This window comes from Elephas maximus, chromosome 7 (genome assembly GCF_024166365.1).
Source record: "Elephas maximus indicus isolate mEleMax1 chromosome 7, mEleMax1 primary haplotype, whole genome shotgun sequence".
NCBI lineage: Eukaryota > Metazoa > Chordata > Mammalia > Proboscidea > Elephantidae > Elephas > Elephas maximus.
This window is the reverse complement of record NC_064825.1, coordinates 129,888,703-129,915,171: the sequence shown is the minus strand read 5'-3', so window position 1 is coordinate 129,915,171 and position 26,469 is coordinate 129,888,703. Positions and strand designations below refer to the sequence as shown.

The following is a 26,469-nucleotide window of genomic DNA, read 5'->3' as shown; positions in this document are numbered from 1 at the left end:
TGACTACGCAAAGGCATTTGACTGTGTGGATCATAACAAACTATGGATAACATTGCGAAGAATGAGAATTCCAGAACATTTAATTGTGCTCATGAGGAACCTTTACATAAATCAAGAGGCAGTTGTTCAGACAGAACAAGGGGATACTGAGTGGTTTAAAGTCAGAGAAGGTGTACGCCAGGGTTGTATCCTTTCACCACGCCTATTCAATCTGTATGCTGAGCAAATGATCCAAGAAGCTGGACTATATGAAGAACGGGGCATCAGGACTGGAGGAAGACTCATTAACAACCTGTGTTATGCAGATGACACAACCTTGATTGCTGAAAGTGAAGAGGACTTGAAGCACTTACTGATGAAGATCAAAGACCACAGCCTTCAGTATGGATTACACCTCAACTTAAAGAAAACAAAAATCCTCACAACTGGACCAATAAACCACACCACAATAAACAGAGAAAAGATCAAAGTTGTCAAGGATTTTATGTTACTTGGATCTGCAATCAACATGCATAGAAGCAGCAGTCAAGAAATCAAAAGATGCAGTGCGTTGGGCAAATCTGCTGCAAAGGACCTCTTTAAAGTGTTGAAAAGCAAAGATGTCATCTTGAAAACCAGGGTGCACCTGACTTAAGCCATGGTATTTTCAATCACATCATATGCATGTGAAAGCTGGACAATGAGTAAGGAAGACCAAAGGAGAATTGACACCTTTGAATTGTGATGTTGGTGAAGAATACTGAATATACCAAGGACCACCAAAAGAACGAACAAATCTATCTTGGAAGAAGTACAACCAGAATGCTCTTTAGAAGCAAGGACAGCAAGACCGCATCTTACATACTTTGGACATGTTGTCAGGAGGGATCAGCCCCTGGAGAAGCACATTATGCTTGGTAAAGTACAGGGTCAACGGAAAAGAGCAAGACCCTCAATGAGAGGGACTGACACAGTGGCTGCAACAATAGGCTCAAGTATAACAACAATTGTTTAAGGATGGCACAGGACCGGGCAGTGTATTGTTCTGTCGTACATAGGGTCGCTATGAGCCGGAACCAACACAATGGCACCTAACAACAACAACATCCATTCTGCAGCCCATGGATCATGAAGTAATTTTCTTAATTGTACATTAGATGAAGATTTACAGAACAAACTAGTTTCTCATCAAACAGTTAGTACATGTTCTACGACTTCGGTTAACAACCCCACGACATGTCAACACTCTCCCTTCTCAATCCTGGGTTCCCTATTACCAGCTTTCCTGTTCCCTCCCGCCCTCCAGTCCCTGTCCCAGGGCTGGCGTGCTCCTTTAGTCTTGTTTTGTTCCATGGGCCTGTTCAGTCCTTGGCTGAAGGGTGAACCTCAGGAGTGACCTCGTTACTGAGCTGAAAGGGTGTCCAGGGGCCATATCAGGGAGTAATGTTGACTTTCAAGTCTCTATTATTAAGAAATACATTTTGTATGGTTATAGCTGCTATAGATAGTGATTCCTTTGATGGATCTGGCAAAGTAAATTGAAAAACTTCTGGAAACGATTCACCATTCCAGATACCATTAAAAACATTCGTTATTCATGGGAGGAGATCAACATTAACAGAATTTTGGAAGAAGTTGATTCCAACCCTCATGGACGACTTTGAGGGGTTCAAGCTTCAGTGGAGGAAGTAACTGCAGACATGGTGCAAACAGCAAGAGCACTAGAATTAGAAGCAGATATGACTGAATTGCTGCAATCTCGTGATAAAATTTAACAGATGAGACATTGCTTTTTTTTTTTAATATTTTTTATTGAGCTTTAAGTGAACGTTTACAAATCAACTCAGTCTGTCACATATAAGCTTATATACACCTTACTCCATACTCCCACTTAATCTCCCCCTAATGAGTCAGCCCTTCCAGTCTCTCCTTTCATGACAATTTTGCCAGTTTCTAACCCTCTCTACCCTCCCACCTCCCCTCCAGACAGGAGATGCCAACACAGTCTCAAGTGTCCACCTGATACAAGTAGCTCACTCTTTGTCAGCATCTCTCTCCAACCCATTGTCCAGTCCCTTCCATGTCTGATGAGTTGTCTTCGGGAAGGGTTCCTGTCCTGGGCCAACAGAAGGTTTGGGGACCATGACCTCCAGGATTCCTCTAGTCTCAGCCAGACCATTAAGTCTGGTCTTTTTATGAGAATTTGGGGTCTGCATCCCACTGATCTCCTGCTCCCTCACGGGTTCTCTGTTGTTCTCCCTGTCAGGGCAGTCATCGGTTGTGGCCAGGCACCAACTAGTTCTTCTGGTCTCAGGATGATCTAAGTCTCTGGTTCATGTGGCCCTTTCTGTCTCTTGGGCTCATAGTTATTGTGTGACCTTGGTGTTCTTCATGCTCCTTTGATCCAGGTGGGTTGAGACCAATTGATGCATCTTAGATGGCCGCTTATTAGCATTTAAGACCCCAGACGCCTCATTTCAAAGTGGGATGCAGAATGAGATGTTGCTTCTTAGGGATGGCCAAAGAAAATGGTTTCTTGAGATGGAATCTACTCCTGGTGAAGATACTGTGAACACTGTTGAAGTGACAACAAAGAATTTAGAATATTACATAAACTTAGTTGATACAGCAGTGGCAGGGTTTAAGACGATTGACTTCAATTTTGAAAGTTCTACTGTGGGTAAAATGCTATCAAACAGCTTCGCATGTTGCAGAGAAATCTGCGAAAAGCAGAGTCAATTGATGTGGCAAACTTCATTGCTGTCTTATTTTAAGAAGTTGCCACAGCCACTTCAACCTTCAGCAACCACCCTCCTGACCAGTCAGCAGCTATCAACATCAAGGGAAGACCTTCCATCAGTAAAAAAGACTATGCTGAAGGCTCAGATAATAGTTAGCATTTTTAGCAATAAGGTATTTTCTAATGAAGGTATGTACTTTTTTTTAGATATACTGCGATTGCACACTCAACAGACTACAGTATAGTGTAAATAACTTTTATATGCACTGTGAATCCAAAAAATTCTTATGACTCTTAATTTCGATATTCACTTTAATGCGATGGTCTGGAGCCGAACTCGCAATATCTCCCAAGTATGCCTGTACCATGGACTGCCAGAAGAACGAACAAATCTGTCTTGGCAGAAGTATAGTCAGAGTGCTCCTTGGAGACAAGGATGGCTAGACTTTACCTCACATACTTTGGACACGTTATCAGGAGGGACCAGTCTCCGGCGAAGGACCTCATGCTTGATAAAGTAGAGAATCAGCCAAAAAGAAGACCCTCAACAAGATGGATTGACACGGTGGCTGCAACAATGGGCTCAAACATAGCAGCGATTTTGAGGATGGCGCAGGACTGAGTAGTGTTTTGTTCTGTTGTATATAGGGTCACTATGAGTAGGAAATAACTCAATAGCAACTAACATCAACATATAGCATATTTAACTGTGTGTACCTTTATAAACATATCTAAATACAGACAATAAAATTTTAACACTCCAAAGTTCAAAGTATTTTATCAAAATTTCCTTATTTGTACTTACAGTCCATTTAGAAAAGAAGGCAATCAGCAAACTTTATTACTCAAGGTGAGACCATAAAGCAGTAAGAGAGTGAAAATAAGAACCCAAAAGAAAGTTTTCTCTATATTCAGGGGCCTTTCAACTATGTCACATCACCAACATTAAAATTGCCTCAGGGATATAGAAATCAAATCAATTCAGTCTTAAAAGTTTTAATCATCATCACTGAAGGGAAACTAACCAGATCCTTCCAGGTCCCACAGAGTAGCTGTTACAGTTGTTAGGTGCCATGGAGTCAGCTCTGACTCATAACGACCCTATGTACAACAGAACGAAACACTGCCCAGTCCTGAGCCATCCTCACAATCATCGTTATGCTTGAGCCCACTGTTGCAGCCATTGTGTCAATTCATTTCATCAAGGGTCTTCCTCTGTTTTGATAACCCTCTACTTTATCAAGCATGATGTCCTTCTCCAGGGACTGGTCCCTCCTATTAACATGTCCAAAATACATGAGACGAAGTCTAGCCATCCTTGTTTCCAAGGAACATTCTGGTTGTACTTCTTCCAGGACAGATTTGTTCATTCTTCTAGAAATCCATGGTATACTCAATATTTTTCAGCAACACCACAATTCAAATGCATCAATTCTTCTTTGTTCTTCCTGATTCATTGTCCAGCTTTTGCATGCATATGAGGGGATTGAAAATACTATGGCTTGGGTCAGACACGCCTTAGTCTTTAAAGTGACATCTTTGCTTTTCATACTTTAAAGAGGTCTTTTGCAGCAGATTTATCCAATGCAATCCGTCGTTTATTTCTTGACTGCGATTTCCATAAGTGTTGACTGTGGATCCAAGTAAAATGAAATCCTTGACAACTTCAATCTTTTCTCCATTTATCATGATGTTGCCTATTGGTCCAGTTGTGAGGATTTTTGTTTTATGTTGAAGTGTAATCCATCCTGAAGGCTGTGGTCTTTGATCTTCATCAGTAAGTGCTTCAAGTCCTCTTCACTTTCAGCAAGCAAGGTTGTGTCATCTGCATAACACAGATTGTTAATGAGTCTTCTTCCAGTCCTCATGCTGATGCCACATTCTTCATACAGTCCAGCTTCTTGGATTATTTGCTCAGCATACAGATTGAATAAGCATGGTGAAAGGATACAACCCTGATGCATACCTCTCCTGATTTTAAATCACAGAGTTTCCCCTTGTTCTGTTTGAACAACTGCCTCTTGGTCTATGTCCAGGTTCCTCATAAGTACAATTAAGTGTTCCAGAATTCCCATTCTTCTCAATGTTATCCATAATTTGTTATGATCCACAAAGCCAAATGCCTTTGCATAGTTAATAAAACACAGGTAAACATCTTTCTGGTACTCTCTGCTTTCAGCCAAGATTCATCTGACATCGGCAATGATATCCCTTGTTCTATGTCCTGTTCTGAATCTGCCTTGAATTTCTGGTAGTTCCATTGAGGTATTGTGGCAACCATTTTGAATCACCTTCAGCAAAATTTTACTTGCATGTGCTATTGATGATATTGTTCAATAATTTCAGCATTCTGTTAGATCACCTTTCTTTGGAATGGGCACAAATATTTGTCTCTTCCAGTTATTTGGCCAGGTAGCTGTTTCCCAGATTTCTTGGCATGGACAACTGAGCACCCCCAGTGCTGCATCTGTTTGCTGAAACATGTCAATTGGTATTCCATCAATTCCTTGACTCGTCTGTCAGTTTGTCATACTATGGTGGCTTGCATGTTGCTGTGATGCTGGAAGCTATACCACTGGTATTTCAAATACAAGAGGGTCACCCATGACAGTCAGGTTTCAGCAGAGCTCTCAGACTAAGTCAGGCTGGGAAGAAAAGCCTGGTGGTTTACTTCTGAAAAAATTGACCAGTGAAAACCTTACAAACAGCAGCTACATAGTAGAAAGTGGTGTAGAGGCCTCTGAAAAACATACGGCTTAACAAAAGAAGCACTGCTGTGCAAAAGAACAGCTCACCTTAGGGTGCACCATGGTGATTTTGTGTAAAAAATTCTTTATAGCCAGACAATCTGTCATCAAAGTTCTGGGCTTTTCATCAACCTGCAACAACACAACAAAAACACCACCAAACATACACAAACCCACGAGCACAAATGAATCAAATTATGGTATTGTTTCCATTAAAGTAACTGCATCTCAGAAAGGTTTTTGGATATCCAAGGGGAAGAAGCATCTTGGGGTATAAGAATTAGACACAAAAGGGAATCTAACTAGCCATCATTTCTTAGGTTAGAGTAGCCTTTTCATGGACCTTCAGGAGACACTTGAATAAAGATCAGAGTATACCAACAATCTCAGAACCACCTTTTGGAACAAATTCAAAGTACTTCAGACGGGAGCTGAGAACAGTATCTCTGTCTTAACTCTACTATCTTAATGTGTTTTGGGACAATCTGTATTAAGGATCTGAGTGGAGTCAAAGGAGCAGACACTAAAAGGAATCTTATTTTTTAACATCAACCCATTCATTCAAACATTTATTTATAAAGAAAAGCTTCAGAGCAAAAAGCTCCAAAGTCAGAAGGCCTGTGTTCTAGTAATGACTCTGTAAAAATCAGTTAAATAACCACGAAAAAAAAAATCACTTAGCTGCTCTGGTCCTCATTTCCTAATCGGAAAAGCAGGGATTAACCTACCCTTACTACCTCATAGAATTGTTTTAAGGATCAAATAATATTATGTAAGTATGGTGTATCTTAAAGACACGAATATCACCTGTTGAGTGCCTACTATAATACCACTTGTTGAATGCCTGATATGTGGTAAGAATTATGCAGGTAAAAAAAAAAATTTATATATATATATATTACCTCATGACAATCTTGGAAAGTAGCTATTACTAGTCCCTCTTTATAGATAAAGAAAAATGAGGCTCAAAGTAGCTAGGCAACTTGCCTAAGGTCACTCAGCTGCTCAGCGGTAGAGCCAGAATTCAACTTTATTCTACATTAATGCCAATTGCCCATGCTCTTTCCAATATACTATGCTACTTCCCCACAAATACAATATACACATACCCCCCATTTTATAGATGAAGGAAACGAGTCTCAGAGAAGGTAAACAACTTGCCCAAGGTTACCCAGGTGGATCTGGATCCAAAACCTTAGTCTTAACCACTTTCCCATATTGCCTCCCTCCACTTAATATAAACCAAAAACCAAACCTGTTTCCATCGAGTCGATTCTGACTCATAGTGACTCTGTAGGAAGGCAGAACTGCCCCAGAGAGTTTCCAATGCTGTAAACCTTTATGGAAGCAGACTGCCACATCTTTCTCCCTCAAAATGGCTGCTGGGTCCAAACTGCCCACCTCTTGCTTAGCTGCCAAGTGCTTTAACCACTGTGCAACCAGGGCTCCTCCATTTAGTACAGTGCCCATAAAATAAATGTTAGAAAGAATCTCCTGGAAAACAGAAAAGTCCAGGAGAACGAGAAGAAAGGAATTACGAAATACAGTCAGAAATCAGTAAGCTCTTAATAGTGGCTCAGAGAAGACAGGGCCGTGTACTAGGTACATGTTGAAGAAAAGAAATGATCTCAGGCCTCAAAAGCTTCTAACACAATAAAGAAGAAAGATACAAATATCTAATAATGAAGAACAAACCATTACAATACTTTTTAAAGTACACTGAAGAAGTGGTCAAGTACTGTGCAATTATTAGAAAAAATATTAGAAAAATAGGTCAGAATTATGAGAAAATTCCTAAAACAAGTATAGGTTTATTCATGCATATAAATAGCACTAATCAAGGAGTAACTGCAGCATGCATATCATTGTCATATCCCTCATTAAAAAATTTTGGTATAAACTGTTTAGTAGTAGAAAAGCAATGGTCTCCTACAGGAATTTTCTGTACTTGTAACACTCCCAAAACTTCTTGGAACGGTTTCAAACCTCTGTAACTTTGGTGATTACAGGGTGTGTTATAGAACAGGCTAATTATATCTTAACAGCAAGGCAACCAAACGAGTGAAAATTCCTTGAGCATCTTCTGGAGAAGGGCTGCAATTACTAATGATTTACCGAACACCAAGCAGTTTATATGCATTCGTTTACTTAAAGCTCTCACCAATATTGTAAGTAAGAAATAATCTCATTTTATAGATGTGGATAATGGGACTCAAAAAAGTTAATTTGTCCAAGGTCACACAGCTAGTTAAATGGCAGAACTGGGACTCAAACCTAGATCTGACTAACTCCAAACCCCCATTCCGTTATGTGTTGCTGCCTCTCCAAGTACCATCATTTTCTGGGCACTGGGTTGTTTTTTTTTTATGGAGTGTGACAGGCAGTGCTTATGTACGTCTACTGAATATGTTTTTATTTGCTTAAAAAACAGTTAATGTGGCTTATTATATACATGGGCCTACAGAGATAAACAAGACAATCTCTGAATTCGTGGAGTTAACAGTTCAGTAGAAGAGAAAGACAGATGGTGACACTGTGGTTAAGAGTTTGACTGCTGACCAAAAGGCTGGCAGTCTGAATCCACCGGGCACTCTTTGGAAACCCTATGGGGCCGTTCTACTGTTCTACAGGGTTACTATGAGTCAGAATCAACTTGATGGCAATGGGTACAGGTTTTATATGACAACGTGAGAAGTTTTATGATTTAGAAGGACTGGAGAGGATAAAGTGACCACATGTTACACAGAGTAAGGAGCTCCTTTCAAGGTCTACTCATAGGATTATAATAAAGAACTAAAGAGATACTACAAAGCCTTTTACAGTTGGGTGTTAGAAACCCAGTAACTCAGCCTGACATGCTACCAAAGCAATGAACCTTCGTAAGGGATCTTATGAAAAAAATAGATGCTGCTAGCCCTGGGCAACGGAAACCACAATTGAATCACATGGTTTCAGCCTTCACCTTGGACTACGAGCCTAATTATTTGATGGGATATATAACTGTTTTATATCTACAAACATGAACCTATACAGTCATGGGCCCTATATCACTTTCCAGGAGAAAGTATCCATTCATCCACCCATCCATTCATCCATCTACCTACTAACTATACTATCTACTTACGTATTTACAAAAAACACACAGTTGTGGTTGAGTTCTGACTCATGATGACCCCATGTGTTGCAGAGTAGAGCTGCGCTCCACAGGGTTTTCAAGGCTGCAACCGTTTGGAAGCAGATCACCAGGACTTTCTCCTGAGGTAACTCTAAACAAAAAAAAAAACCGAACCCATTGCCATCGAGTCAATTCTGACTCACACCGACCCTACAGGACAGAGTAGAACTGCCTCACAGGGTTTCCAAGGAGCGCCTGGCGGATTCGAACTGCCGACCTTTTGGTCAGCAGCCACAGCACTTCACCACTACGGTGGGTTCAAATCGCCAGCCTTTCTGTCAGAAGTTGAGTTTTTAATCATCTGAGCCACCCAGGGATTCCTCACTCACACACATATACACATGCACAGGTATATACACACAGATATGTATGTGTGTTTACATACAAGGAGCCCTGGCAGCACAGTGGTTAAGCCCTTGTCTGCTAACAGAAAGGTTGGCAGTTCAAATCCACCCAGCAGCTCTACAGGAGAAAGACCTGGCAATCTGCTTCTGTAAAGATTACAGCCTAGAAAACCCTGTGGGGCAATTCTCCTCTTTCACATGGGGTTGCTATAAGTTGGTATCGATTCAATGGCACCCGACAACGTTGCTGTTGTTGTTAGGTGCCGTCGAGGCGGTTCCGACTCATAGCGACCCTACGCACAACAGAACGAAACACTGCCCGGTCCTGAGCCATCCTTACAATCGTTATGCTTGAGCTCATTGTTGCAGCCACCGTGTCAGCCCACCTCGTTGAGGGTCTTCCTCTTTTCCACTGACCCTGTACTCTGCCAAGCATGATGTCCTTCTCCAGGGACTGATCCCTCCTGACAACATGTCCAAAGCATGTAAGATGCAGCCTTGCCATTCTTGCCTCTGAGGAGCTTTCTGGCTGCACGTCCTCCAAGACACCCAACAACAATATATACATACACATCTCTATCCTTATTCTTAGATAGCATTATTGTAAAAATAAACATAAAACAGATAAAATGGTCAGAGAACCTTGTAAAGTCAGAATGATTTTGGAGAGACGTGTTAGTCAGCCTGGCATCCCTCCTAAATGAGGCTCTCTTCAGTCTTCCTGGGATTAGCTCTCCTCACATGTCAAATCGCGGCTGATTTACTATAGCTTTTTCACAGAAGTCTCCATTCACTCGACTTTGCTATGAACCTTGCCACTCGACCTTTCTCCCCAACTGAGCCATATATGGTGAACACTTTCACCATCTCTTTTTCTATTCTCACTCTCTTCATTCAAATACCTGTTAAATAGCTGCACAGTACTAGAGACAGTGAGACGCAGTGTGCAAACACTTTAAGGACATTTTTGTTCCCTCGAGGTTCATGCTTTCTGGCTGTACCAGTCTTTTCTCTCTCCTCATCTCCATCACAAGCTGACCCCTGGTCGCTCAGCTCCCTAGTACTCCTCTGTACTCCATCATCTTGGGAGACATCCACATCCAAGTAGATGACCAATCTAAGAAACAAGTCTCACAGTTCCTTGACCTCTTCAACTCCAATGACCTTGATCTTCACTGCATTCCAGCCATATTTCCATGGCCACAACTTGGAGCTGTTCCATTCTGGAAACCTTAAACCGAAATGTCCCACTCTAATTTTTTTTTTTTTAATTTGAAAAAATATACACCAAAGTGTTAATGCTGGCTACCCTGAGAGGTGGAGCTAAGTGTGCTCTACATGTTGCCTTGGGTCATACTTTGAATTTCCTTACTGCTTTTTTGCAATAAGGAAAAAAATAGTAAGAGCAACCTTAACACTCTGATAACAGCTCCTATTCTTTCAGTCTCTGACCCCCTTAGATCCAGTAAACTGGTTTTTCAGTTTCATCAAGACCTCTAGACCTTGACCCCTTCCCACTGGGTTAGGTGCCCTTCCTCTATGCTACCAGAGCGTTCAGTGCTTACCTTCATCACAACACATAACTACACTGTATTATAATTATTTGTTTACTTGTCTTTCCCTTTAGATTTCAAGTTCCTTGGGATCAGGCAACATGCCTTAGGCCTTCTGCCTCCAGTACACAGTCCAGTGCCACTGCTTGAACAAACACAGGTTTCTGAATCTATGAGTGAATAAATATTGAAGCAGCACTGATGTATATGAGTATATGAGACACTGTTTCAAGTTCTAATTCTGCCAATTACTTTCATACGACCTTGAGAAAGTCAGTCCAATTCCCTGAATCTCAGGTTTCTCAGCTGCAAAATGGAGTGATAATCCCTGCCCTAGCCACTTCATGGAGTCATCAGGAGCCTTAAATAATATATATAAATGTTAGGTAAGACAATTATCATTACTTGTTCAGACTGGCTAAAACACATGACCTCGTTTCCTTGAATTGCTTGCTTTGGTTTACCAGAATAACCTTTTTATTGCCACTTGACATTAAAAGTTTCAGAGCTGACTAGCCATGAATTGTTCCAGATTGTTTACCCACCATTCCCCTAAAGAAGATAAGGCACAGCCAGGAATACCTGTTGTCCCAATACTGTACCCGTTCCTTTCAGAAGGAGCATATCATTGTTCAGAAGTGGAGAAAGGCCTCCCAAGTGCTTCCTGGGAGAATGTTTTAAGTATTCTAATTCTTTACGTCTCCACCAACTCAAAGGAAGGAAGGAAAGGGGATCGGAAAATCGTTAAAGGAATGAAGAACTCACATATCTCTCTCATAACTCTGGGCTAGAAATAAATCAACAAACCCACTAACCACCCAAAGACATCTGTAAACCAACTTAATAAAAATGGACCCAAGTAGGATCTGCACTGGGAATCAACTTTTATTTTTCTGGAGCGCCAAATTCAAAGAAGGGCTTATTTCAGTGGTTCCTAAACTTATCTGCACATTAGAGTCCCCTGCAACTTTTTAAAAATGACAAAGCCCAGGCCACCTCCCAGACCAATTAAATCACAACCTCTTGGAGTATAGGACACAGACATCAACACTTTGGAAGTGTCCAGGTGATTCAATGTGTGCAAAGGGAAGTCTGAGAACCAGTGCCTTATTTCATTTCAACTTCAGGTAAGCTTTTCTTTCCTGCTACCAGATTTGTAGAAAAATAATCAAATCATCAGTAATTTACAGATCACAACAAAACTTGCCTCAAAAATCATCTGGAAGGGTGATACCCCTGATGTGTTCGGGGAACAGCTGGTTTCCTCTAAAGTCCACATCAGCTTCGCAGACAATCCCGGCAGTATAGACTGTATTTCTGCGTTGAGAAGAAATGGCCATAAAGTAAAACATAGTTTGGATAAGCACCAGAGTTTCTAGAATTGTTCATAAAACTGATGAGCCAAGAAAGCTTTTCTCTGATGAAAAGATTATCTTCAAAATTTAAAACATGATTTGAAATGGCTATGCATCAGCAAATTGCTTAAACATTTGGAATTATATTATGAGGTTAAGACATTTAATCTCATGTTTTCAATTTTTCACATTTGCTAAATCAATTTGCATTCTCAGTTAATTTCCACAAGGTCACATCCAGTGCTGGAAATCTCCAGGGTTGATAGCTTTAGCTGATATTCTTTGTATTTATTTATTTATTTAAATAAATCAGTTCATTATTTAATAAGCACAAGTTTAGTAAGTGAGCTAATTGAAAGCTGAAAACAAAAATTCAAGAATGATCCTTTAAGACCTGTACCTAATGAATATAATGTATTCTTTACTGAGGTAGTCTTTAACAAAGAAAAGCAAGCTCTTGCCAATTTAATTCATGAATTAGCCACTTGGTACACTGTTACATGTTGACACAGAATTTCCCACAAAGCACCAGCGAGTCCTGGGTCATCAACAACAAAAAGGACATCAACGTATGCACCATCCTTCTTTTGCGTCATATTCTGGGACTCATATAATAAAGGAGAGAACAAATCTACCATTTTACAAAAGCCCTGCCCCTTCATTTCCCCCCTACACTAGAATAACAATGGAAAACTAAATATTAATGTTGTCGTTAGGTGCCGTCAAGTCAGTTCCGACTCATAGCAATCCTACCTACCTACCTACACAATGAACCACAGCTCGGTCCTGCACCATCCTCACGATCATTGCTATGTTTGAGTCCACTGTTGCAGCCACTGCATCAATCTATCTCATTGAGGGTCTTCCTCTCTTTATCATTGACCCTCTGCTTTACCAAGAGAAGATGTCCTTCTCTGGGGATTGGTCCCTCCTGATAACACGTTCAAAGTACGTAAGACAAAGTCTCACCATCCTCCCTTCTAAAGAGCATTCTTCCGAGACAGATTTGTTCATTTTTCTGGCAGTTCATGGTTGCCTTAGTCACCTAGTGCTCCTATAACAGATATACCACAAGTGGATGGCTTTAACAAACAGAAGTTTATTCTCTCACAGTCTAGGAGGCTACAAGTCCGAATTCAGGGCGCCAGCTCCAGGGGAAGGCTTTCTCTCTTTCAGCTCTGGAGGAAGGTCCTTGTCATCAATCTTCCCTGGTCTAGGAGCCTCTCAGGCACAGGACGTGCTCTGCTCCTGACACTGCTTCATTGATGGTATGAAGTCCCCGTGCCTCTCTGCTTGCTTCTCTCTTTTATATCTCAAAAGAGATTGACTTAAAATACAACTTAATCTTGTAGAGTCTTGCCTCGTTAACATAACTGTCTCTAATCCCACCTCATTAACATCATAGAAGTAGGATTTACAACACATAGAAAAATCACATCAGATGACAAATGGTGGGCAATCACACAATACTGGGTACATGGACTCGCCAAGTTGACACACATAATTTTGGGGGACACAATTCAATCTATAACAATAGTATGTTCGATATTCTTCGTGAACACCATAACTCAAAGGCATCAATTCTTCTCTGGTCTTCCTTATTCATTGTCGGGCTTTTGCATGCATATAAGGTGATTAAAAATACATGGCTTGAGTCAGACGCACCTTAGTCCTCAAAGTGACATCTTTGCTTTTTAACACTTTAAAGAGGACTCTTGCAGCAGGTTTGCCCAATGCAATAAACCCCCACCCACTGCCCTTCAGTTGATTCCAACTCATAGCAACCCTACAGGACAGAATAGAACTGCCCAATAGAGTTTCCAAGGAGCACCCAGTGGATTTGAACCGCCAACCTCTTGGTTAGCAGCTGTAGCACTTAACCACCACGCCACCAGGATTTCCGCCCAATGCAATATATGGTTTGAATTCCTGACTGCTGCTTCTGTGGACATTGATTGTGGATCCAAGTAAAATATAAATATATATATCCAAAACCCAAACCCAATTCCGACTCACAGCACCCCCATAGGACAGAATAGAACTGCCCCATAGGGTTCCCAAGGCTGTAACAGAAGCAGACTACCACGTCTTTCTCCTGCAGAGCAGCTGGTGGGTTCGAACTGCTGACCTTTCGGTTGGCAGCCAAGTGTTTTAACCACTGCACCAGCAGATTTGAAAATTCTACCTTGTAAATGAGGCTGACAACGTTGATACTAATCAAGAATTCAACTTTAACAACTTAATACCAAATATATCCTAAAATAATGGTACAATTTTTTCCTAAGGTATTCATACTACAGATCTAATAATGCCTTAGTCATCTCAAAAAAGTATGGACAATCCCAAGATCAAGCTTTAGTTGTCAGTGTTAATGGGTAGTATTGTTCTCGCCATTAGTTTGTTTTTCCAATCTAGTTCAGTCACAAAGCCCCAGATCATGTGAAAGCATGGTTATGCTGCAGCTAAGTTTAATGAACTTGATGCTGAATCAGGAATGTCTTTCATCAATCTTCAGTTTTGCCACTGACTGATTTTCTGACATAAGGTAACCTCCCCTCTTCTCTGTTATTCAATTACCTTTCTGTGAAATGAGGAAAAATTGTTCCTGAATCCTACTTCTTTTTGAAGTAATAAAATAGTACAGAAATGGGGAAAGCATGTGAATACATGAGGAAAAGGTTTGTAAATAACTTTGAATTCTTCAGAAATTTTAATAATAATTTTAAATCATGTAGTTATGGAGGGGGATCAATTTCAATTGTCTTACTCTGTATACCAAAAAAAAAAAAAAAAAATCCTTATGGACTGAATAGAGTTAAATGTAAAAAGGTGAAACAAGAGAAATATATAAAAGCCTTCTACTTCAAGATAAACTGAGCACACGCTGAAATCCCCTCTTTCTATTCCAACACATAAAATGAGAGAACAAATATTTTTTAAATCTTAATAAATGATCAGAAAAAAAGAGAAATCTTTATAGACCAGGAATTGGGAGGTATTCTTCCCCCACCCTCAGAAGAAAAAAAAGAAAGCCCATGTCTGGGGACCATAGTTCCAGGGGACATCTAGGTCAACTGGCATAGCAAAATGTATTAAGAAAACATTCTGCATCCCACTTTGGTGAGTGGCGTCTGGGACAGAACACCAAAGACACAAGGTAAATATGAGTCCGAAAGACAGAAAGGGCCACATAAACCAGAGACCAGAAGAACTAGATGGTGCCCAGCTACCACCAATGACTGCCCTGACAGGGAACACAGCAGAGAATCCCTGATGGAGCATGAGGACAGTAAGACATCAAATTCTCATAAAAAGACTAGGCTTAACAGTCTGACTGAGACTAGAGGGACCTCAGAGGTCATGGTCCCTGGACCTTCTGTTAGCCCAAGACTGGAACCATTCTCGAAGCCAACTCTTCTGACAAAGTTTAGACTGGACTAAAAGACAGAAAATGATACTAGTGAGGAGTGAGCTTCTTGGCTCAAGTAGACACATGAGACTATGTGGACAGCTCCTGTCTGGAGGCAAGATGACAAGACAGGGATAGGAGCTGGTTGAATGAACACTGGAAATACAGGGTGGAGAGAAGGAGTGTGCTGTCTCATTAGGGGGAGAGTGGCTGGGAGTACACAGCAAGGTGTGTATAAGTTTTTGTATGAGAGACTGACTTGATTTGTAAACTTTCACTTAAAGCACAATAAATAAAAAAATAGATTAAAAAAAAAAAAGCCCATAGTTGCAAGCAAGGATCAAAGATGCACCACATTTGGGGCCTGCACTGGGAAAAAACATGGAACTAATATTATAATGCCCATAAGTTTAAGAGCAAGAGCCACACAAGCCTTGTACACATAGGAGATCTAAACAAGGGACCAAAACATGAATGAAGACCAGAGATGGGTCACCTGGCTACCTGAGGGTCAGGTTAAAGCCCAGTGATATACTGGTAGCTGCATCACTCAAGCAGGACAAGGGGCTCTGAATCAGGTCACACAAGTGGAGACAGGACACAGAACTGTACAATTTGTGAAGATGCAGGAGCTTTGTGTCTGTTACCCAGGCAAAGTCTAAACCAAAGATAACACACCATGCAGGGCTAGGGCTTAGCAACCCAGAGAACCTCCTACTGGAAGGCTGTCATGTGTTTGTGTCCAGAAACAGATCATGGACAATTAGCTCTTAAATAAAAATTACCAAGCAACAAAGATCAATATCCTTAAAAACATATTTCAATAGAAATTACACCTGAGGAAAATGATCTAACAGAGAAATCTGAAAAGAGACTTTAAAATAAGTATTTTATATTTTATAATCTCAAAGAGAAAAATAAAACAAGAATATGCTGTTATAAATCAAACAGAAAATAATGGGGGATGGGGAGGAACACACAAAGAAAATAATGGGGGGGAACTATTGGAAATCTTGAAAATTAAAGATATAGTGTTTCAAATTAAAACTCTGTGGATGGTTAGAGGACACAAGTAAAAAGCAAATTTAAAAGAAAAGTAATACGTGAATGTTCATAGCAGCAGTACTCATAATAGCCAAAAAGTGAAAACAACACAAATATCTATCAACTGATGAATGGATAAACAAAATGTGGTATATCCAAACAATGGAACGAAAATACTGATACATGCTACAACATGGATGAACCTTGAAAACACTGGGGCTGTCCAATCAGTTCTGACTCACAATGACCCTCTGTACAACAGAATGAAACACTGCCCAGTCCTGCGTCATCCTCACAATTAATGCTATGCTTGGGCCCATCGTTGCAGCCACTGTGTCAGTCCATCTCATTGAGAGTTTTCCTCTCTTTCGCTGACCCTCTACTTCATCAAGCATGTTATCCTTCTCCAGGGACTGATCCCTCCTGATAACATGTCCAAAATACATGAGATGAAATCTTGCCATCCTCACTTCTAAGGAGCATTCTGGCTGTAGTTCTTCCAAAACAGATTTGTTCATTCTTTTTTTTTTATGCTTTAAGTGAAAGTTTACAATTCAAGTCAGTTTCTCATACAGACACTTAAACACACACTGTTATGTGACCCTAGCTGCTCTGCCTACAATGTGACAACTTACTCCTTCTCTCCGCCCTATATTTCCCGTGTCCATTCAACCAGCTCCTGTCCCCCTCTGCCTCCTCATTTCACCTCCAGACAAAAGCTGCCCAAAAAGTCTCATGTGTCTACTTGAGCTAAGAAGCATACTCCTCATACCATTTTATGTCTCATACTCCAGTCTAATCTTTGTCTGAAGAGTTGGCTTCAGGAATACTTTCAGTTCTGGGCCAACAGAGTCCAGGGACCATGACCTCTGAAGTTCCTCCAGTCTCAGTCAGACCATTAATTCTGGTCTTTTTACGAGAATTTGAGGTCTGCATCCCACTTTTCTCCTGCTCCATCAGAGACTCTCTGTTGTGTTCCCTGTCAGGGCAGTCATTGGTGGTAGCCAGGCACCATTTGTTCTTCCAGTCTCAGGCTGATAGAGTCTCTGGCTTAAGTGGCCCTTTCTGTCTCTTGGGCTCATATTTTTGTGTCTTTGGTGTTCTTCATTCTCATTTGCTCCAGGTGGGTTGAGACCAACTGAGTGCATCTTAGATGGCTGCTTGCTAGTGTTTAAGACCCTAGACGCCACTCACCAAGGTGGGTGCAGAATGTTTTAATACACTTTGTTTCTGATTCAAACTCCAATGACATTTTTAATGAGATGGGGAAACAAATCACAAACTTCATATGGAAGGGAAAGAGGCCCCAGATAAGTAAAGCATTACTGAAAAAGAAGAACAAAATAGGAGGCCTCATACTACCTGATTTTAGAACATATTATACTGCCACAGTAGTCAAAATAGCCTGATACTGGTACAACAACAGACACATAGACCAATGGGACAGAATTGAGAATCCAGACATAAATCCACCCACATATGAGCAGCTGATATTTGACAAAGGCCCAAAGACAGTCTCTTTAACAAATAGTGCTAGCATAACTGGATATCCATCTGTAAAAAAATGAAAAAAGACCCATACTTCACGCCTTGCATAAAAACTAACTAAAAGTGGACCAAAGACCTAAATATAAAATCCAAAACAATAAAGACCATGGAAGAAAAAACAGGGACGATGCTAGGAGCCCTCATACATAGCATAAATAGTATACAAAATATTACTAACAATGCGTAAACACCAGAAGAAAAACAAGAAACTGGGAGCTCCTAAAAATCAAACACTTCTGCTCATCCAAAGATGAGGGGTTTTGGAGACCATGGTTTCAGGGGACATCTAAGTCAACTGTCATAATAAAATCTATTAAGAAAACATTCTGCATCCCATTTTGGAGAGTGATGTCTGGGGTCTTAAACGCTAGCAAGCAGCCATCTAAGATGCATCAATTGGTCTCAAACTACCGGGACCAAAGGAGAATGAAGAATACCGAAGACACAAGGTAATTATGAGCCCAAGAGACAGAAAGGGCCACATAAATCACATACTGCATCAGCCTGAGACCAGAAGAACTAGATGGTGCCCGCCTACAACCTATGACTGCCCTGACAGGGAACACAACAGAGAACCCCTGAGGGAGCAGGAGAGCAGTGGGATGGAAACCTCAAATTCTCATAAAAAGACCAGACTTAATGGTCTGACTGAGACTGGAAGGACCCCCAAAGTCTTGGTCCCCAGACCTTCTGTTAGCCCAAGACAAGGAACCATTCCCAAACCCAACTCTTCAGACACAGATTGGACTGGACTATAGGATAGAAAATGATACTGGTGAGGAGTGAGCTTCTTGGATCAAGCATACACAGACTATGTGGGCAGCTCCTCTCTGGAGGGGAAATGAGAAGGCAGAGGGGGTCAGAAGCTGGCTGAATGGACACGAAAATAGAGAGTGGAGTGAAGGAGTGTGCTATCTCATTACGGGGAGAGCAACTACGAGTATATAAAAAACCGAAACCCAAACCCGCTGCCATCAAGTTGGTTCCGACTCATAGCGACCCTATAGGGCAGAGTAGAACTGCCTCATAGGGTTTCCAAGGAGCTCCTGGCAGATTTGAACTGCTGACCTTTAGGTTAGCTGCCGTAGCACTTAACCACTACACCACCAGAGTTTCCAGGAATATATAGCAAGGTGTACATAAATTTTTGTATGAGAGACTGACTTGATTTGTAAACTTTCGCTTAAAGCACAATAAAATTTTTTTTAAAAAAACAGAACATTTTGTTACGCCAGTTGATCTAGATGTCCCCTGAAACCACCGTCCCCAGACCTCCGCCCCTGCAACTCTGTCCCTTGAAGTGCTTAGCTGTATTCAGGAAAGTTCTTAGCTTTTGGTTTAGTCCAGTTGTGCTGACCTCCCCTGCACTGTATGTTATCCTTCCCTTCACCCGAAATAATTCTTGTCTACTACCAATTAGTGAATACCCCTCTCCCTCCCTCCCTTCCCACCCTCATAACCATCTAAGAATGTTGTCTTCTGTGTTTAAACTAACACAAACAGAGATAGAACAACTAAATAAGCCTATAACAAAAGAAGAGATTGAAATGAAAAAAAAAAATAGGTAGCTTAAAAACCCCCAACAAAAAAACGCCCTGGCCCTGACGGCTTCACTGTAGAATTCTATCACACTTTCTTGTACTACTCCCCCTTTCCCACCCTCGTAACCATCTCTGTGTTAGTTAAGGTAGGTAGTGTGTTTCTAGAAATTTGTCCATTTCCTCTAGGTTTTCAAATTTGTTAAGAGTACAATTTTTCATAGTATTCTGTTATGATTATTTTAATTTCAGTTGGGTCTGTTGCAATACTGCCCATCTCATTTCTTATTCGGGTTATTTGCTTTCTCTTCCGTTTTTCCTTTGTCTGTTTGGCCAGTGGTTTATCGATTTTGCTGATCTTTTCAAAGAACAAGCTTTTGGTCTTGTTAACTCTTTCAATTGTTTTTCTGTTCTCTATTTCATTTAATTCGGCTCTAATTTTTATTATTTGCTTTCTTCTGGTCCGGTCCCCGAGGTCTTCTTTTGCTGATCCTTCTATTTGTTCGATTTGTAGAGATAATTCTTTGATTTTGGCCCTTTCTTCTTTTTGGATGTGTGCATCTATTGGTATAAACTGACCTCTGAGCACTGTTTTTGCTATGTCCCAAAGGTTCTGGTAGGAAGTGTTTTCATTCTCAATTGATTCTATGCATTTTATTCTGTCCTTGATTTCTTCTATAACCCAGTAGTTTTTGAGCAAGGTGTTGTTCCGTTTCTATATGTCTGATTTTTTTTCCTTGCTTTTTCTGTTATTGATTTCTACTTTTATGGCTTTATTGCCAGGAAAGATACTTTGTAATACTTTGAAGTTTTGTATTCTGTTAAGGCTTGCTTTATGACTTAATATGTGGTCTATTCTGGAGACTGTTCCAAGTGTGTTGGAAAAGGAAGCATACTTGGCTGCTGTTGGGTGGAGTGTTCTGTATGTCTACAAGGTCAAGTTGGCTGATTGTGGCATTTAGATCTTCCATGTCTTTTCTGAGCTCCTTTCTGCATGTTCTGTCCTTCACCAAAAGTGGTGTGTTGAAGTCTCCTACTATTATTGTGGAGCTATCTCTCTTTTCAGTGCTGTTAGAGTTTGTTTTATGTATTTTGGAGACCTATCATTGGGTGCGTAAATATTTATTATGGTTATATCCTCCTGGTATATTGACCCTTTAATCATTATATAGTGCCCTTCCTTATCCTTTGTGGTGGATTTTACTTTAAAGTCTATTTTGTCGGAAATAAATATTGCCACTCCTGCTCTTTTTTGATTGTTGTTTGCTTGATATATTTTTTCCATCCTTTGAGTTTTAGTTTGTTTGCGTCTTTAAGTCTAAGGTGTGTCTCTTGTAGGCAGCATACAGACGGATCTTTTTTTTTTTTTTAATCCATTCAGCCACTCTCTGTATCTTTATTGGTGCATTTAGTCCATTTACATTCAGTGTAATTACAGACAGGTATGAGTTTAATGCAGTCATTTTGATGTCTTACTTTTTGTGTTGTTGACAGTTTCTTTTTCCCACTTAATTTCTGTGCTGAGTAGTTTTTCTTTATATATTGTCTTTTCCTCTTTTTCACTGTCATTGCTTTTGTAGTTGCTGAGTCTTTATGTTTTTTATTCTGATGCATAGGATTGTTAGTTTCCTTTGTGGTTACCTTAATATTTACCCCTATTTTTCTACGTTTAAACCAAAATTTTATTTCTTTATATTGCCTTGACTTCCTTTCCTTAAGAAAGGTCTATGACTACATTTTTTAGTCCCTCTTTTTTGATTTAATGTTGTCATCTTTTACTTAATGACGTCTCTGTTTCCCTGTTTTGAGCATTTTAGCTTTGATTTATTTTGCTGATTTCCCTGTCTGGATTGATATCTGGTTGCTCTGTCCTGTGTTCTAGTCTGGAGTTGTTATCTGATGTTATTGATTTTCTAACCAGAGGGCTCCCTTTAGCATTTCTTGTAATTTTGCTTCGGTTTTTGCAAATTCCCTAAAATTCTGTTTATCTGGAAATGTCCTAATTTCGCCTTCATATTTGAGAGACAGTTTTGCTGGATATATGATTCTTGGCTGGCAATTTTTCTCCTTCAAGGCTTTATATATGTCAGCCCATTGTCTTCTTGCCTGCATGGTTTCTCCTGAGTAGTTCGAGCTTAGTCTTATTGACTCTCCTTTGTGGGTGACTTTTCATTTATCTGTAGCAACTCTTAAAATTCTCTCTTTATCTTTGGTTTTGGCAAGTTTGATTACGTGCTGATGACTTGCTGTTGGGGTCTACCTTGTGCGGGGTTTGATGAGCATCTTAGATAGATATCGTCTCATCTTTCACAATATCAGGGAAGCTTTCTCCCAACAAATCTTCAACAATCTCTCTTGTATTTTCTTTTATCTCCCAGCCCACGCCCCATTCTGGTACTCCAATCACTCGTAGGTTATTTTCCTTGATAGAGTCCCACATAATTCTTAGGGTTTCTTCATTTTTTTTTAATTTTTTTAAACTGATTTTTCTTCAAATAGGTTGGTGTCAAGTGCTTTATCTTCAATATTACTACTTCTGATTTCTATTGCCTCAATTCTGCTCCTATGACTTTCTATTGAGTTATCTAATTCTGAAATTTTATTGTTAATCTTCTGAATTTCAGATTACTGTCTCTCTATGGATTCTTGCAGCCTATTAAATTTGTCCTTATGCTCTTCTCTAATCTTCTTAAGTTCCTCTAATGCTGTATCTGTGCATTCCTTGGCTTGTTCTGTGTTTTGCCTGATCTCTTGGAGAGTTCTGTATATTCATCTTTTGTATTCTACCTCTGGTAGTTCCAAGAAGTTCTCTTCATCCAGAAGATTTCTTGATTATTTGTTTTGGTAGCTTGCTGAAGCCATCATGGTCTACCTCTTTATGTGATTTGATATTGACTGTTGTCTCGAGCCACCAATAAGTTATTGTATTTATTTATTTAATGTTTGCTTAGTGTGTCCTAGTTTATTTTGTTTTGTTTTGATATGCCCAAATAGGCTGCTTGAGTGAGCTAGTTTGATTACTTGTGCCTTTGAAGCTCTAACGTCCTGTCACCAGGTGGTTAGATCTATTACTAGGTATGTAAGCCCAAGAGTCCATTCGCTTTTCTTGTATGGATACAGCTCAGGTGTCCAGGTACTTGGTCACCAAGTGTGTGGTGCAGGTTCTCACCTACAGAGTTGGACGAGTAGGGGTGACTGCTGTAGCACAGGTATCTGGCTACTGTAGGGGGTCACGCACTGAGCAAAGCAGGGGACTGAAAATTGCCCCTGAGTGTCTGTGAGGAAAGTGTGTCCCTGTTCCAGAGAGCACCTAGGTGGGTGGGTTTTACAGCTGGACTATCGGCATGCAATGCTGCTGGCTGTAAGGACTGGGAGGCACCACTTATCCTTGGATATCTGTCAAGGGCAGCTAGGTGGCATGGGTGAAGCCATCAGTCCTCAGGCCCCTGATGTGGGTAGGCAAGGACCCCGCTTTATAGGCAGAGCAGTGTCAAACATCACAAACTTGCCTCTCCACCATATAGCTGAAACAGTTGAAGTTAGACTTCAGGTATGTACCCTGTCCTACTCTGCTAATGAGGGCCTATGCTGTTGAAGTAGGCCCATACAGGTCTATGCAGGGGTGAAAGGCATTCAAAGCTCGTGGACTGCCTATACCTGTACCTAGGCAAAGGAGCTGTTTCGCCCTGAGTTCCCAGCTTATGGGAGCCAGTAGATTACTTTTCCCCCACTTGTTAATTTGTTCCTTCTCTGAGGCTGGGAGGATGGCTCAGGGCACAAGACAGGTCTTACTTCCAGCCCAGGGAAAGTGTTTATCACTGAAACCAGCTCAGGATCTGGTGCAGAGTGGGGGGAGTCAGTTAAACAGGAGAGAGTTTTTTCCAAAAGGGTGTTTTTTTGTCCATACAGTAGATTAGACACAAGCACTTATCTTATGTCAAGAGCACCGCTCTTCACTGACCCCGGAGGCATGAGTAAACTCTCCACTGCTCGGTCTCTCTGATGTGGAAAACATTTCCTGAATGCCACTGCTTGTCACTCCTCACTGCTTCTGAACCATCTCTTCCTCTCTCTGCCACTGCGTCCAATTCCTCAACTTTGCCTTTGATGTTCAGGGCTCCTAGATTGTCATATATAATCGATTCACTTGTTTTTTCAGGTCTTTGTTGTAAGGGGGACTGATGGAAGCATCTGACTACTCTGCCATTTTCACATTTGTTCATTCTTTTGACAGACCATGGTATATTCAATATTCTTCACCAACACTATAATTCAAAGGCCTCAATTTTTCTCTGGTCTTCCTTATTCGCTGTTCAGCTTTTGTATGCATATGAGGCAACTAAAAACAACACGGCTTGGGTCAGGTGCACCTTAGTCCTTAAAGTGACATCTTTGCTTTTTAACACTTTAAAGAAGTCTTTGCAGCAGATTTGCAGGTACCAATTCTATAGACTTAGTCAACTCTTGATGTGAGAGTGGGAAGTTTTCAAGGGAAGGGAAATTAGTATCTGTTCATTCACAGAGAATAAATGGAGAGCTGGTTATAAATGGAGCCCTGGTAGCACAGCAGCTAAATGCTCGGCTGCTAACCTAAAGGTTGGTGGCTTGAACCTGTGGGAGGAAGACCAGGTGATCTGATTCCATAAAGATTATAGCCTTGGAAACCCTATAAGACAGTCACTATGAGTCAGAATTGACTTGACAGCAGTGGCTTTTTTTTTTTTTTTAATCTAAAAAGCTAATAAAATTGGTAGACCTCTAGCAAAACAGCATACTATAGAGCAACCAAAATACTATGGAACAGTGGTTAAGAGACAGCCTCTGCAATCATTCCGTCTGGGTTCCTAAACTCTACTTTACATCTAGATTTATGACTCTGAGCAAGTTACTTAACCTTTTTATGCTTCAGTTTCCTTAGCTATAAATTGGAGATGATAATAATCTACTTCATAAAATTGATGTTAGGATTAAATAATCTATTGCATATAAACTGCCAGAACAAGTCTTGGCATATAGTTTATGAAATTAAAAGTAAATGAAATGTTTGCTATTAGTATTATCACTATACCACCATCAAGAAAAAGAGAAGACATGAAAACAAAAGAAACCCAAAAGAGATATGAGTATAAATATTTTTAAATTATGGAAGAATACTATAAATAACTTCACATCAATTACTTTGAAAACTAAGAGCAGGTACTCAATAACTGAACTGAATGAATGAACCGAGGAATGAATGAAAATGAAGGAGAGAAACAATTCCTAAAACGTATATATATTGCCAAAATTAATTCTAGGAGAAAAAGAAAACTTAAGCCAAACACCATTAAGGAAAACAAGTTAGTAATAAAAAATACTCCCTTCTTCACCTCCCCCCATGCCAAGATAACAGGTTCAAATGTTTTTTACAGGTTGGCTGTACTAAATCTTCAAAGAAGAGATTAAAAAAAAAAAAAGTTCCAGAGAACAGAAATGGATAAATCTACCCAACTCATTTTATAAAGCTAATATAATCTTAAAACCAGGATAAGGACAATATAAACCAACCTCATTAGGAACACAGATGTAAAAATTCAGTCCAGAGTATATAAAAATTATACCATGACTTAATTGTGATACAAGTGTGGTTCATCAGAAAGTCTATCATCTTACAGACTAAAGGAGAAAAACCATATTGTAATCTCAAAAAACGTAGGAAAGGACATTTTAGAAAATGCAAACTCATTCATAACAAAAACTACCAGCAAATTAGGAATAAAAGAGAATTTCCTTACCCTGACAAAGAGCAGGTACCAAAAAACTATAGCAAATACCATACTTAAAGGTCAACTTTCGTAAGTAATCTCATTAAAGGAAAGCAAGACACAGATGCTGAACATCACCCTTGTTATTCTACAAATACTCATATTGTTCTATCCAATGCAATATGACAAAGAAAGTAACCCGTATAAGGGCTGAAAAAGATAAGACAAAACTGTCACAATTTAGAGGTGCTTTGATTGCTCATATAGAGGATTCAAGAGAAACTACAGATAAGCAATCAAAATTTTTAATAAGAGTGCAATGAATGCCATTCAAAACAACAACAAATACCATGAGACACCAGGAATTAGTATAACAAAAGCTATATATGTAAAACCTTTATAAAAAGAATTATAAAAGAATCGAATAAATGACAAGATAGATCAACTCATAGAAACAATGAAATGTCCGAATACCTCGAAAATGTTCATTACTACACCAAGTTAACATATATAAGTCCAATGTAATACCAATCAAAATCACAGCAGGATTTTTCAGGGAATTTAGCTAATTATAAAAATCACAAGCAAGAGTAAAGATTTTAAAAACCAAAGACAATTCTGAAAAAGAAAAACAAAATATTAGACAGCGAGATTTACTCTAAAGCTTTAGGAAATAAGACTCTATGGTACTGGCTCAGCAACAGACATAAAGACTGGAGCATACAGAGACAGACCTAAGCATATACAGAACCTCAGTTATTGATATAATAATAAGACAAACTACTGAGGAAATGACTATTCAATAAACTGAGCTAGGATAAGCAGCCATCTACTTGGGAAAGATTTAAGTTAGATCTCTAATTTGTCCAGAAATAGAAGTAAACTCCAGATTAATTGTAATAAGTATAATTTTTAAACTTCAGAACTATTAAAAGAATTACAAAAAAAATATCATTATAGCCTCAGCGTAGAAAAGAAGAAAGGTCTCAAATCAATGATTGCAGCTTCCATTTTAAGAAACTAGAAACCGAAGAGCAAATAAAACCCAAAGTAAGCAGAAGAAAGGAAAGAGTAAAGATCAAAGTGGAAATCAATAAAATAGAAAATATCAATGAAGCCAAAAGCTAGTTCTAGCCAGACTGATCAAGAAAAAAAGAGAGACATATACTACCAATACCAAGAGTGAGAGAGGTGGTATTGCTAAAGATCCTATAAACATCAGGAGGATATCAGGTGATATTATGAAAAATTTTATGACAATAAATTCAACAACTTAGATGAAATGGGCAAATA

General features: G+C 39.8%; 1 protein-coding gene across 1 annotated transcript in view; it reads right to left on the bottom strand.

Annotated features, from left to right (window-relative positions):
• The window catches only part of C7H11orf80 (chromosome 7 C11orf80 homolog), a 92,500-nt gene that overhangs the window by 39,525 nt on the left and 26,506 nt on the right, over positions 1-26,469 (bottom strand). Inside the window, exons 4-5 of the mRNA XM_049892598.1 lie at positions 11,746-11,855; positions 5,515-5,598 (exon numbers count right to left, since the gene is read on the bottom strand). Of these exons, the coding sequence (XP_049748555.1) occupies positions 5,515-5,598; positions 11,746-11,855 (194 nt within the window). The remainder of the gene's footprint in view (positions 1-5,514; positions 5,599-11,745; positions 11,856-26,469) is intronic.